Source organism: Macaca fascicularis, chromosome 1, assembly GCF_037993035.2.
Source record: "Macaca fascicularis isolate 582-1 chromosome 1, T2T-MFA8v1.1".
NCBI classification, from domain to species: domain Eukaryota; kingdom Metazoa; phylum Chordata; class Mammalia; order Primates; family Cercopithecidae; genus Macaca; species Macaca fascicularis.
The window spans coordinates 218,716,661-218,730,586 of NC_088375.1; the positions used below are offsets into that span (position 1 = coordinate 218,716,661).

The following is a 13,926-nucleotide window of genomic DNA, read 5'->3' on the forward strand; positions in this document are numbered from 1 at the left end:
CCTTGGCCCAAGGTGTTAGTAGATGGCTGGGGTAAGAGGTGGGGCTGAGGCTATGATACAGGGACACTGTGTGGATGTCTCCTTCACTCTTTTCCAATCACTTAGAAGAGTGGCCAGGACACAGTGAACACTCAGTGAATACTTACTGAATGAATGATCTCGCAGTCTAGTGGGGGAAAAGGCAAGCAGTGAGTTAAGAAAATCAAGCGGGTTGCAGGGGGTATATAATTGGGTAACTACAGGTTGCAGGGGGCCTCCAGCAGGAGCCTAGTTACTCTGTAGGGTAGGAGTGGGGATAGGACAGAGAAGACTTTCTGGAGCAGAGAGTCCCTAACCTGAAATATGGAAGATGAGCAGGAGTTAATTGCACAGCTAAGTACTTGCACATCTAAGTAAATGTATCAGTGATAAAATCATTAGGTAATCATAGGTAATGCAGTGGCTCATGCCTGTAATCCCAACACTTTGGGAGGCCAAAGTGGAAGGATAGTTTGAAGCAAGGAGTTTGTGACCAGCCAGGGCAACACAGCGAGACCACATCTCTACACAAAATAAAAAAATTAGCTGGGCGTGGTGGTTGGTGCCTATGGTCCCAACTACTCGAGAGGCTAGGGCAGGAGGGTCAGTTGAGCCCAGGAGTTCAAGGCTGTAGTGAGGTCATGTTCACGCCACTGTACTCCTGCCTGGGCAACAGAGTGAGACTCTTGTCTCCCCGCCACGCCCCTCCCCAAAATAATAGGTAACATGTACAAAGCATTTTCCGTGAGCCAGACACCATGCTGCGTGCTTGAGGCTGTGTTAATTCATCCTTGTTATTTAATCCTAAGGCATGTGAACTGTTTTATCTGTTTTACCCAATGGAAACTCGAAGCTCAGAGAAGTCAAGTCACTTGCATTGACAGGGTAGAGAGAACCTCTTTCCTCCATTTTACACAGGGCAACTAAGGCCCAGAGCAGGGCAGTGACTTGCTCATGGTCACAGAAAGCTAAGGACTGAGCTGGGACTAGAATCCAGGTTTCCTGACTCTTGGGCTTGTGTTCCTGCTCCAGAGCAGGCCAGAGAGACAGGGGCTAAGGAGGAGAAGGGTGAATTAAACACAGCCAGGCTGAGATGGGTGGGCACTGCCTCCCCAGCTACTACCAGAAAAAGCTGAAGGCAGGCACCTGCAAGGCCCAGGAGATGGAAGCGGCCATAGGCCGGCTGCGGTTGCAGAAGCAGCTTCCCTATAACCCCCAGCAAGAAGAGAGCTCAGAAGTCCCAGAACGAAAGGTCCTCAGTATCCTCAGCCGGCTGAAGCAGCAGAACTATGGTGAGGCCCCTGGGCAGGGTGGGATGGGCCAGGGTTGGGGCTCTGCTCTCTTGCCCATCTGGCTTCCTCTCCTTGGGCCCTCAGGCAGCCAGGCCCAGGGAGCTGAGAGGCCAGTTTCCCACTTTGGGCTTAACTGTGTACATCGGAAAACGGCTGATAATCACTATTTTCCTTCTAGGCCTATGAAAATGGCCTCCTGCATTGGACTCCTCCCCTCCTGCCTTAGCCTGAGCACAGGTTGGTCCCATGAGCCAGGACCGAGAAAGAACAGCTGTAGAGACTGGCAATCCCAGCTGTTTACTGAGTGCCCACTGAGCTAGGCTCTTTGCAGATGCTCTGGAATTTAATACTCATAATCATGTATTCACCCCATTTTACAGATTAGAAAAATGAAACTGACCCGGGCATGGTGGTTCACGCCTGTAATCCCAGCACTTTGGGAGGCTGAGGTGGGCACCTGAGGTCAGAAGTTCGAGACCAGCCTGGTCAACATGGTGAAACCCCATCTCTAAAAAACTAGCCGGGTGTGGTGGCAAGCACCTGTAATCCCAGCTGCTCTGGAGGCTGAGGCTGGAGAATCGCTTGAACCTGGGAGACGGAGGTTGCAGTGAGCTGAGATCATGCCATTGCACTCAAGCCTGGGCAACAAGAGCAAAACTCCATCTCAAAAAAAAAAAAAAAAAAAAAAAGAAACTGATTAAGTTAAGCAACTTGCCCAATGCCCCTAGCTAGTGTGTTTTGGAAAGGGGTGTTTATATCCAGGTGTGACCCCAAAACCTATGCTCTTTCCACTGGGCAAGCCTGCCTCCTTCCCCAGGTACCATTTATTAGACTCCTACTGTGTGCCAAGTAACAGGATAGGAGCTTTGCAGTCTTTCTAGAGTATGCCTACTAGACTTTGCCAGCACCCGTCACAAAGACCTCTGCTCCTTGTTAAGCTGTTACCAGCTCTTATTCTGTGTGCAGTACAGAGCTGAGTGCTTTGCCTATATTTCTCCTTTAATCTTCATCATCAACTCTTGTGAGGTGTGTACCACTATCACCTCCAGCTCAGAAGCTCAGAGAGGTTAAGTGACTTGCCCCAAAGTGCCTAGTCCATTATGTAGCAAAGCCAGGATTTCACCTCAATCTGCCTGCTTCCCGAGGCTGGGCGTGCTCTGAAGCATTCCCCCTTCTGCCTCCTTCTTCACCAGCTCCCAACCTGCAGAGCCCCTATGCCCAGGTGCCCTGCATCCCGCTCTGCCCACGGATGGACAAGAAGATGGTCCGCAGGAAGCCAACCAACCACTACGTGCAAGACCAGTGCACAACCCCTGGCCTGGCTCCTGACATCCGTAGCCCCTTCTTCCAGTCACGATCTCAAGGAAACAGGTGGGTGCCCAGAGAAAGGGCCCCAGCCTAGGCCCTTCCAGATCCTTCCTTAAGAGGCCCCTGGCCTAATGCCTGGGAATCCATCTTTCTAAGAGACCATACCTGAGAGGCTGCTTATTCCAGGGAGGAGAAAGGGTGAAAGGCAAAGAAAAAAAACCTTTGTTGAGGGCATGTGTACCCGGTAGATTGTTCCACTGAAGCCAGAGTGCTGCTGCTCTCCTGTGTCCGAGACTCAGTGGCACCTAACTGAGGGCTACGAGTTCCCTATGGTTCAACATTAGGACTAGCGGACTGTGCACCTGGGCAGAGGGGAGCGCCTCCTGCAGCAGTCCCCCTCCAGGCCGCTGGGGAAGGGTGCCCTGGACATGGAATCAGGCCCCTAAGCCCGACTGCTGGGTCCACCATTTCTGAGGGGAGGCCGCCTCTCTCTCCTCACTTGGGCATGCACGGATGGTTCACGTACTGGCAGACAGGGAAAGGGCCAAATGTTTCCCACCCTTCTGCCCCATTGCCCTCCCCAGGGAACACAACTCTGACAGCAGAAAGTGGCCCAGCTCTGTGCCTTCTCGAACCCACTGACCCTCTGGAGGCCTGACTCTGGACAGTTGCTCAAGGCCTGCAGACAGATGGGCCACCAGACAGGAGCTGCTGCTGGAATTTGCTTTTGTGGCCTGGTAAGCTAATAAATACCAATAACTTCAGCCCCTGTGCCTCTTGCCAAGGAAGGTCCTCAAGCTGTCACCCCAGCCACCCCTGGGCTCTCAGAGTGTAGGGTTCTACCTTGAAGCCCTGCCCAGGGTTGGGGTTTCTGCTACAGGTGCCCCTGCATGCAAAGTCTTGACCTTCTGTGCCTTCTCAAAGCACCGGGCTAGGCCCCTCCTCAGAAGAGCGCTTCCCCCTCTGGACTGGGAGCCCCACAAAAGCAGCCGTTCTCTCTTTCCACTGGCTCCAAGATAGGCCCTGTGTAAGAGCAGGAGGTGGCCTCTGCCATGGTCCCCCGACAGAGCCCCAGGACCCAGAGCTCTACTTCTCTGGGAGCCCTAAGGGGTGGGTCCTTTCCCCTCACCCCACATACCACCCAGCCTAGTATTTTACCAAAGACAGTCTTTCCCTGCAACTGGGCAGAGGGAAACCCCCCAGGGTTAAATAAGCGGCCACAGCAAGAGGTAGAGGGCGGGGACTGAAATGAGGACAAAGATCTGACAAGTTTAAAACATGTATTTAAAATACAATTTATAAAATGCTTAATCTGCCAACGGGGTGGGAGTGGGCAGCTGCCCGCTACACCAGCAGAGTAAGACTGCAGGGGTGCGGCCCTCCCTCCCATACCCTTCTGTTCAGACACCCAAGGGGCCCATGTGCACCCCTGGGATCACACAACCAGAAAACAGGACCCCAGAGGTTTCTTGAGTCTCTGCTTACCAGGGAGGCTGGGTGCAGCCCTGCCAGCCCATCCCTGAGCAGGGCACCCCCAAGATAGGGCAGAGCAGGGTATGGCTGGGCTGGCAGGGCAGGGCTGGGCGGGGCAGATGGGCTCTGGAAGGGGCTGATGGTAGCAGATAGGGTGTTGCCTCCTGCCTGCAGGTGGGGAGCACCCTGATTGAGTGGGCTGAGAAAGGTTGGTCACCAGGCCTGGACCCCCCAGCTCCTTTGGTTATAGGCTGACATCAGAGTAGTGGCTCATGGGAAGCGGTTAGCTGGAAGGTCTGAGGCCTGGCCCATGGGGTCAGGGAGGAGCTGGGGGAAGGGGACAGTACTGTGAAGGCAGATAAAGGGGCAGCAGCCTCAGGTTTCTGCCCCCCATCCCCCTGGGGTTTTCCAAGCCAAAGCCTGCAACTTACTTTAAAAAAGAAAAGGAAAAAAAGCACTTAGGAAAGTTACAGACAACTACCCCCAAAAAAATACCCTCCCACACACAAAATCCAAACCGTTTCCTCATCTCCCCTCCCGCCTCCCTCTAACACAATACAGTTTCCTGTTTTCTTTCTTTTTAAAAACGTTGCCTGCTACCTCTCCATTTGGGAAGCCCAGGGCATGACTGCTGGTGGGTGGTGACAGGCACACAGCGGGCAAAGCCCATCTTTGGCCAGAGGGAGGTGGGAGGACCAGTCCCTGCCACATCCTCAACCCAGACACCCACCAACCAGCCTTTACTTTGGCCCCTACTAGAGGGTAGTGGGGCAAGAACAGGTGGTCCCAATGGCTGGGCAACCAGCACTTCTGGCCTTCCCACCTGGACTACCTCTATACCCTTCTCCAATTAAAAGGAAAGTCTCACTTTGGGTGGGAAACCACTATTACATGAGGGATGGACACTATACATTTAGAATGTGGACACTTGGTTAGGGCAGTGGAACTATAAAGATAGCAGCCAATTTTCTTCCTTGCCTTCTCCTGAAGGTAATCCTCCCTCTCACTGACTGAAGCTCTGCTTCCAGCTCTGCTCATGGGCAATGCCTGGCTTTACGGTTATAAGGCTGTGCTGTGGACTAGCTGCTGACTTGGCTGGCAGCTGGCGCTTCCTCCAGAGGGGAGGACGTGGTGGGGCATGGCTTGCTGGGCCTGGCCCACCATTCCCACAGGCAACCAGCGGTGGAGTGAGCCTGTGAGACTCAGCTTGCCACCTTGGCCACCACGTGCTGCCCTCATCGCAAAACCACACCAACCACCCCGAAACGTATCTGCTGGTCAGGAGCAAGGAGGCCGTCTGGCTGGCTGAGGGATAAGGCGCAGTGCAATGGAAGGGATCAGGAAGCCTGAGAGGAACCAGGTACACACAGAGCCGCTCTGGGCAGCTGCCCTCTTAGTCTCTTCCACCTCAAGGAGCCAAAGCAAACCCCAGGCTCTAGGGACAGAGGATAAACTGCCTTCATTCCAGGCCCTCGCTCTGGAAAAAGGGGTGATGGGAACCTAGGCCTCTGAGGAACCAGTCTGTCATCAATCTTTGCAAAGCAAAGCTGTTCTTTTTCCAACTTTATTCAGAATGTTCTGCCTTCAAGGTACTGATTGCACACAGGAAATGTACCAGGTATAGTTACTGAGCTGGGGCCATCAATGGAGATGGAGCACTGCAGACCCCTAAGAGTTCAAGCCATGCTGGAGTGGGAAGACCTATCCACCTTCTGAACATACGAAGCAGAAGGCTCAGAGTCCTGGAGGCAGACTCTCTCCTGGTTTTCCTTGTGCCGATGGCAAAATACTAAACAAGTCTCCTCTCCTTCACTTCCAAGCCCAGGGATGCAGTCTCACTCCCTGGCGCTCTGCTCTCTTCTAGTAGTAAGCCTGGCTGGTAGGGAACCACCCTGAGGGGTATGGGAAGGGGAAGTCTGTTCACTTTCCCTATCTCCCAAAATACTAGAGGTGGGGTTGGCACCCTCCCCAGGCTCTCCGAGCCTACAGAGCTAGCCCAGTCTCCAGGCAAGGCCCAGATGCCCTGGGACTCAGCTCGGGGAGGGAGGTATAGGCATGGGGTGCTCATCTGTCCTGGCGGCTGCAGAGCCCTGCCCCTTTTCCGGGCGGCAGTAGGAATACAGAAGCTAAGCTCACCAAAATCCTATTGGTTAATGTTTCTAGTGAATTTCCCAGAAACATTTTTAAGTAGACTACCAAACTACCCTTTCTTAATTAAAAATTCGTTAAACCACTAAAACCCCTCCCATGCACTTTTTCTTGCAAATCAGATATTTGTATAAACAAACAAAAATAGGAAGAAAAAAAAAAAAGAAAGGATATTTTCAAATGGAACTTACTTTTTAAGTGATGGAGACATGCACTTGGGGGTGGGTGGGTGTGAGTTTTCATTTGTGTTTTGAAATCCCAAATTAATGAGCATGATAAACTGTTATTGCTGGCACTGGCTTTACCCCAAGTGGCCAAGTGGCACTGTCTGACTCTCTGAGTCCTTGGTGGGTCCTCCCAACCTTCCCCTAACCCCCACCCTTTCCCTTTCCATTGACTTGGGACAGCCCTTGTCGATGAGCCAATCACAGTGGGAAGGGGGAGAAGGGGGGAGGTCACAGTGCATGGGGTTCAAGGTCACAGTGGGCGGAGCAAGGGGGATCACAGTGCAAGTAAGTCAGGTCGTTCCCTCTGCTCAAGTCCAGCTGTCTGCCACGGCAGTGCAACCCGTGGCAGACGACCCAGGAGGCGGTGACGGCAGCAACGGCGGCATCTTTTCTTGCCTGCATTTATCTGCGCTGTTTGAAGCCTTGTGACCCATCAGGACCCAAAGGCTGTCTGATCACATTATTGGGCTGCCTGCTGTCTTCGGGTTGGGAGATCCTGGTTGGCCTGAAAGGAAGAAAAGCAGAGGAAGGCCTAAAAAAGGATATAATAGATGTCCCCCATCATTTCTTTATTTTTTATTTATTTTTGAGATGGAGTCGCATTCTGTCGCCTAGGTTGGAGTGTAATGGCGCTATCTCCGCTCACTGCAACCTCCACCTCCCAAGTTCAGGTGATCCTTCCTACCTCAGCCTACCAGTAGCTGGGACTACTGGCAAACGCCACCACACCCAAGCTAATTTTTGTAATTTTAGTAGAGATGGGGTTTCACCACGTTGGCCAGGCTGGTCTTGAACTCCTGACCTCAAGTGATCCTCCCGCCTTGGCCTCCCAAAGTGCTGGGATTACTGCACCTGGCTTAGATGTCACCCATCTTAAAATCAACTGTCCTTGTAGCTGGGGCCCAAGTCACTCTGGCTCCACAAGTCTGCTTCTTTGGGAAGCTGACTCAGGACACCTCCAAGTTGAGAGGCCCCTGTGAGCAGGTAGGGTCGGTGGTACATGTTCACCTCCAGCAGCTACAGCATTCTTTCCCCCTGCTCAGCTGCCAGCATTCACTTGTAGGCAGGGGGAGTGCTCAAGGGCCCACTCTGCCCAGAGGCCGTGACCACGGACAGTACATGCTCTGCAGAACCATTTGGAATCTCCAGATGTTAGGCCAAGGTAAAGAGCTGGAATCAAGAGCTCAGCAGAGGGACACATCCCCTGCCCCCCAATTCTTCCCTCCCACTCCTCTCCAAACTCTGCGGTTAATGGTTGACTCGTATTACTCTAGGAAACTAAAGGAAGCACGCATTTTCCACCCTGGAAAGGTGAAGACTTAGAGGAGAAACAACAAAGAGAACAGGTATCTCTTCAAAATTATGAAGAGCTAGAAAGAAGGTATGCAGATTAGTTCTTCAAGTCCCAGGATGCCATGCCATAGTGGCCCCTCAAAGTCAGAAGGAGGCCGTCTTAATGCATACTGCTTGATTAGGAAGTGACAAACTTATATAATGCAACCTCTAATACTGCAGAGAAAAAAATGCCAAGAGTAAAAAGGAATTTAGAAAATTCACAAAAACATCACAGCGGGCATACTGGAGACCCAGAAAATATAACCAAAGCACTTATCTGGGCACTTTCCACTCTGCCAGCCCAGGTTCTCGACATCCTATGCTCATTTACTCAATGAATTGCACAACACTTTGATAAGGTTGGTATTATTATCCCATTTTTTCAGATGAGAAAACTAAGGCCCAGAGAGGTCAAGTCGTTCTAAATTAAGAAGAGGTAAGAGGCACATTTTGACACAAGCTCATCCATGCCTTTACTCTCAATGCAACACTGCCCCCTGGTGACTACCAACCGCAGAGGCAGCATGCCAGCAAACTGCCACCTCCTGATAGACTTTGAGAGCCGTGCCCAGCCAATGAAGCACAGTGAACTATCCCCAACAGGCTGGGGTCCGCGGCTGGAGCTGCATGGTTCCTACCCTGACTCTGCTTGCTTCTCACTACTCTACACGTAGCCAGGATGCTCTCCTCCTCCTGGGTGGACTGGGAGAGCCATCATTGGCCGGTCCTGCCAGCCACACTCACCTGTCGAGGATGGGTTTCTCCTGCTCCTCCTCGGGGCTGGCACTGCCCAGGATCCGCTTCCGGGCCTCGGCGTACTCGGCCTCTCGCTGTGCTAGGGACTTGACCGGAAGGGTGGGCCTGCTGGTGGAGTTGGGGCTGCTGACCACACCGTTGCTGGTGGGCCTCTTGAGGATGCGGATCTGTGGAGGGGGCCCCGCGGGAAGGCTATCGTCCTGAATCACAATGGGCACTTTGGGAGGAGATTTGGATTTCCTGCTGACAAAGAGCAAACACAGCTTCACAAATCATGCTCCTAAGGAAGCCCTGTCCATGTCCCACACCCACCTCTCATCACTTTCCTCTCCCTCCTTACTAATTCTACCCATGATTCTCTGGCCTCTGACCAGACAGCAAAATTTCCACTCCTCAAGAAGCGTGTCCCAAAAAAGCAAGCTTGTGACCAGCTCTGGCAGGCCACAGGAACTGCTCCTCAGCCCTAACCCCTGGCCATGGGGGCTGGAACGCCACCTCCTTCTATCCCCGTGTTCACCACAGCCACATCAACCACCATTTGGCCCTGCAGCAAAACAGTTTATGTCCAGAATCGAATGACGTCAGTTAAGATCCCAGCTTCCCTACACAGATCAGAGTAGGACTGGCTGGTGGGGTGGGAGCCTTTGAACTTAGGGGTCAGCAGTGTTCACTCTCAGCCAAATCTTCCATCACATGCTCAAACCAGACAAACACTACAAAGGAGCCCACTGTGCCATCCCTGCCTGGCATCAAGATTTACCAAGCCACCTTCTAGTGAAAGTGGCCTGTGCCTCCCAGAGACAAGCTACACCAGACAACTGAATCCTCTTCAAAAGAGCTTCTGAACAGAGAAACCTCCCTTGCCAGGGCTTTCTGGTCTTTTGGACAGCGGCGGGGCTGGAGTGAAGGATGCACCTAGAAACAGTGCTTGGCAATGCTCAAAAGAAAAGCATTGTCCAAGGCTGGTGGACGCGTACATCAAGGCGATGTGTCCACAAGGAGAGGTGGAATGACAAAAAACAAAGAGGGACAACAACACATGAAGGGAAAGAAACAAAAGCCACAGGAGGAGACAGGAACCCAGGCAGGAATGACCACCCAACAACAGCCACCAGGACCCTCCCCAGAGCAGTCAACCAGCTTCTCTTCAGAACCAAACAGGCCTGCTTTCAGAGCTTTCACTGTCAGGAGTCGGGATTGGAGGAACTGAGTCAGGGTGAATGGAAACAAGTCCTGGGTAGGACACAAATGGTATGGAACGGGGACTGTAACCCAGGGTTAGTGTGGTTGCTGAGATAAGCAGACAGACAAGGAGCCAGCAATCTGATCAAAGAGGCAGGGAGCCAGGAAAACTGGCAGGCAGGCAGAGCACCCCAGAGTTTCCTGGGGAATGACTGTGCAGGCCAGTAAGCAAATCCAGAGAGGTCCTATCTTCCCTCCTGTCCCTTGTACTTTTGGAAAACCAACAGGTTCCCTAAGCCCAAAACAGAAAGCCGAAGTCAACTTTCACCTACTCTGGAAACACCCTCCTCTGTCGTCTTGGTGGAGAACAAAGCTATTTTTAAAGGTTTTTCAAGAATTTCCTAGAATGTTTTCTTCCAGGATACCCTTATAATACCCTAAACCACCAAGTCACTGGGGACCCAGAGAAATCATCTGCCCACACTACTCATGCCACAGAGAAAGAAACTGATGTCCAGAGCAGGGAAACGACTTGCCCCAGACCTCAGAGCAACTGGGGCACAGCCAGGCCTAAAACTCAAGTCTTCCAACTTGTCACTTCCTCACATCCCATCAGATGACCTCACGCAGGGAACCCACAAAGGTCAGAGGCAGGTGCAACACCCCAGCCTCACCCCTAAAGCCTCAAGCCACCACATCCTGGTCTCCAACTTGGAGGGAAGGGTTTGCTGCCCCAGAGCCTGACCTGCTAGGACCTGCTAAACCTAATGGCCAGTTGGAGAACACCACTGACTGCCCAGCTCTCAAACCACAGAGAGCTCGAGCCCTCAGACCAGACAGCAGCCTTACCTCTCTTTCTGTGTGATCTTCAGTTTTTTTTCCAACCGTCTGTCTATTTCCTAGAGAAAAAAAATGTATATAAAAAGAGGAAAAAATCTCTCTCAAATAAAAACTTAGTCTTTATTTTTGGAGCTAAGGGCAGTGTCCTTTCTTTAGGCAGGGACATGACTGTGTCCTTCAACATAATAGATGTGCACTAGATTCTGGGGTTTGGGGACCTGATACCCTCTGCAGGTCCATCTCCCTTCTAGCCCCATGGCCCCATGATAGTTCTAAACCTCATTGTTCAGCTGGGTTCTTTGCATAGCCTCCAACTAGTTTTCTGACCTGTAATCTGTCTTTCACAGAGCCATTCAAATCACCTTCTAAAACTAAATTTAGGAACACTTACTCTATTTTATGAAATAAAGAGTTGGCCAAAAACAAAAAACAAACAAAAAAACCATAAATCTGATCATGTCACTTCAACTGCTTGCAGACCTAGTCAAAGCTTCTGAGCAAGCCTCACCCATACCTTCTTTTACCTTCTGTCTCTGTTTTGCTATCACTAGCCCCCAGAACCCAGCATGCTGTTCCACCTGCCTGCCATGCCCTCTCCCCTTGCAAACTCCCATTGATCCTGCACGACCCAGCCTGGATGTCTACCTCTCCTTTGTAAAGTCTCCTCTGATCCCACCAGCATGGTGCATCACCTGGTCCTCAGAATAAACTCTCCCTTTTACATTCCTTTATGGTCACATCTATCTAATATTTTAATAATCTATTTTTTACTGTTATGGACTTGAACTCTCTGTGATTGACACCTACCAAAAGGCTTAGAGTAAAACCTATGCCTTATGTTTGTGGCCCTGGAGGTCCCTGGTCTACAAGTGAACATGGGAAACCTGAGGAAGAGACAGGACACCTGAGAGTGCAGCAAGGATTTCTCTCAGAACCAGAGTCTGACAGGTCTTGATTAAAACAACGCCACCATTTTAGAGAAAAGCGGAGAGAAGAAAGAGGCTGAGAAGGAGGAGCAGGCGGGACTGCCTTCCAACACGCCCTGGCCTCATCTCTTCAAGCCCTGAGGGGGACATCGGGCTCATGGCAGTCTGAGCCCTCAGCCCATCAGCACCAGCATGCCTATGGCACCTCCACACACGCGTGTGAGCATCTATCTCCTGGACAGGGGTGTGAGGAGAGGCCTTGCACAGAACAAAGACCAAACCCCCAGGCTGCTTGGCTGCCCTACGGCCTTTCTTAGAAAAAGTCCCACTCCCTCAGCCATCCTCAGTGAGGACAAGATCAACTAGCTCTAATGGAGATGGAAGAAACTGTATGCAAAATTCTGTGTTTTTCTGGAGAGAAGATCTCTAACGGTGGTTCTCAACCAGATAAGATTCTGTCCCTCAGGGGACACTGGACAATGTCAAGCCATTTTTGTTTGTCACTATCAGGGGAGATGCTAAATGTCCTACAGTGTACAGGACAGCCCCACACAAAGAACTATTTAACCCCAAAAGTCAACAGCTGAGTTTGGGCAACCTTAATTTATTAGAATGGGGTTTTCAAAGGAGTCCATCACTTGTAAAATGTGAAGAACCATAGCCGTAGTGAGGAGGCTTTAAAATTTGGTGAGATCCGGCCAGGCGCGGTGGCTCACGCCTGTAATCCCAGCACTTTGGGAGGCCGAGGTAGGCAGATCACGAGGTCAGGAGATCGAGACCATCCTGGCTAACATGGTGAAACCTCTTCTCTACCAAACAATAGAAAAAATTAGCCAGGCGTGGTGGTGGGTGCCTGTAGTCCCAGCTACTCAGAAGGCTGAGGCAGGAGAATGGCGTGAACCCGGGAGGCAGGGCTTGCAGTGAGCCAAGTTTGTGCCACTGCACTCCAGCCTGGGTGACAGAGCAAGACTCCGTCTCAAAAAAAAAAAAAAAAGAAAAAGAAAAGAAAAGAAAAGAAAAGAAATGTGGTGAGATCTGCTCCATGGCTCAGGGTGTAGGCCATTTTCATGAGCGCTCTGTATGTCCTGAAAATAACTATTCTCCAGTTGATGGGTACACTTCAAGCTGGTTAGCTATATTGTTCTAATCTTGTAAATTATTACCGATTCATTTGATCTACTGACCAGGTAAAGAATTAAGAATTATTGGCCAGGCACAGTGACAGTGGCTTATGCCTATAATCCCAACACTTTGGGAGGCTGAGGCAGGCGGATCACTTAGGGTCAGGAGTTTGAGACCAGTTTGGCCAACAGGGTGAAAACCCATTTATATTTAAAAATTCAACAATTGGCCAGGTGCGGTGCTCACGCCTGTAATCCCAGCACTTTGGGAGGCCGAGGCGGGCGGATCACGAGGTCAGGAGATCGAGACCATCCTGGCAAACACGGTGAAACCCCGTCTCTACTAAAAATACAAAAAAAATTAGCCAGGCGTGTTGGTGGGCACCTGTAGTCCCAGCTTCTCGTGAGGCTGAGGCAGGAGAATGGCGTGAACCCGGGAGGCGGCGGAGCTTGCAGTGAGCGGAGATCGCGCCACTGCACTCCAGCCTGGGCGACAGAGCGAGACTCTGTCTCAAAAAAACAAAACAAAACAAAACAAAACAAAGTCAACAATTATCCAGGCATGGTGGCACGCACATGTAATCCCAGCTACTAGGGAGGCTGCAGTGAGTTGAGATCACGCCCCTGCACTCCAGCCTGGGCGACAGGGCAAGATTCCATCTCAAAAAAAAAAAAAAAAAAAAAGAAGACTTATTCTTTCCAGTAAGTTAGACAGTTTATCATTATGATGTGATCTTTTTTGCCTTATAATGTATTGTTTAATACTAATAAAGTCGACCAGCTTTCTTTTGGTCAGTATTTCCTAGAACGTATTTCTTCTCATCTTTCCATGTCCTTATTTCTATCTCTTGTAAATATGAACTAGATCAACCATAAGAAGCTAGATTTAAATCCAGTCTAACACTGACACCTATTCTGACTGGTACTAACTTGTGTTTAAAATACATTTGGCTGGGCATGGTAGCTCACACCTATAATCCTAGCACTTTGACTTTGGGAGGCCGAGGTGGGTGAATCACTTGAGGTCAGGAGTTCGAGACCAGCCTCAACAAGGTGAAACCCCGTCTCTACTAAAAGTACAAAAATTAGCCGGGTGTGGTATCCCAGCCACTCAGGAGGTTGAGGCAGGAGAATCTCTTGAACCTGGGAGATGGAAGTTGCAGTGAGCCGAGATTATGCCACTGCACTCCTGCCTGGGCAACAGAGCAAGACTCTGTCTGAAAAAATAAAATATATATATATATTTATAACTTACTGTATTCTGAGGCACCATCAAGTCTCTGGAGGGGCCAGAAAGGCA

General features: G+C 50.9%; 2 protein-coding genes across 8 annotated transcripts in view; one reads left to right on the forward strand and one right to left on the reverse strand.

Moving 5' to 3' along the window:
* SPATA21 (spermatogenesis associated 21) overlaps positions 1 to 3,382 on the forward strand; it is a 40,965-nt gene extending 37,583 nt beyond the window's left edge. For both annotated transcript variants that reach the window (XM_005544665.4, XM_045387314.2), the window contains 3 exons: positions 1,135 to 1,310; positions 2,504 to 2,681; positions 3,203 to 3,382. In XM_005544665.4, coding sequence (XP_005544722.3) covers positions 1,135 to 1,310; positions 2,504 to 2,681; positions 3,203 to 3,260 — 412 coding nt within the window. In that variant the 3' untranslated portion in view covers positions 3,261 to 3,382. The remainder of the gene's footprint in view (positions 1 to 1,134; positions 1,311 to 2,503; positions 2,682 to 3,202) is intronic.
* Positions 3,383 to 3,881: 499 nt separating this feature from the next.
* The window catches only part of SZRD1 (SUZ RNA binding domain containing 1), a 33,416-nt gene continuing 23,371 nt past the window's right edge, over positions 3,882 to 13,926 (reverse strand). Inside the window, exons 2-4 of one of the 6 annotated variants that reach the window (XM_005544661.4) lie at positions 10,589 to 10,638; positions 8,546 to 8,797; positions 3,882 to 6,971 (exon numbers count right to left, since the gene is read on the reverse strand). In XM_005544661.4, coding sequence (XP_005544718.1) covers positions 6,869 to 6,971; positions 8,546 to 8,797; positions 10,589 to 10,638 — 405 coding nt within the window. In that variant the 3' untranslated portion in view covers positions 3,882 to 6,868. Of the gene's footprint in view, positions 6,999 to 8,545; positions 8,801 to 10,588; positions 10,639 to 13,926 lie in introns of all 6 variants that reach the window. The other 5 variants (XM_015442157.3, XM_005544660.4, XM_015442155.3 and 2 more) reach the window with 5 other exon arrangements.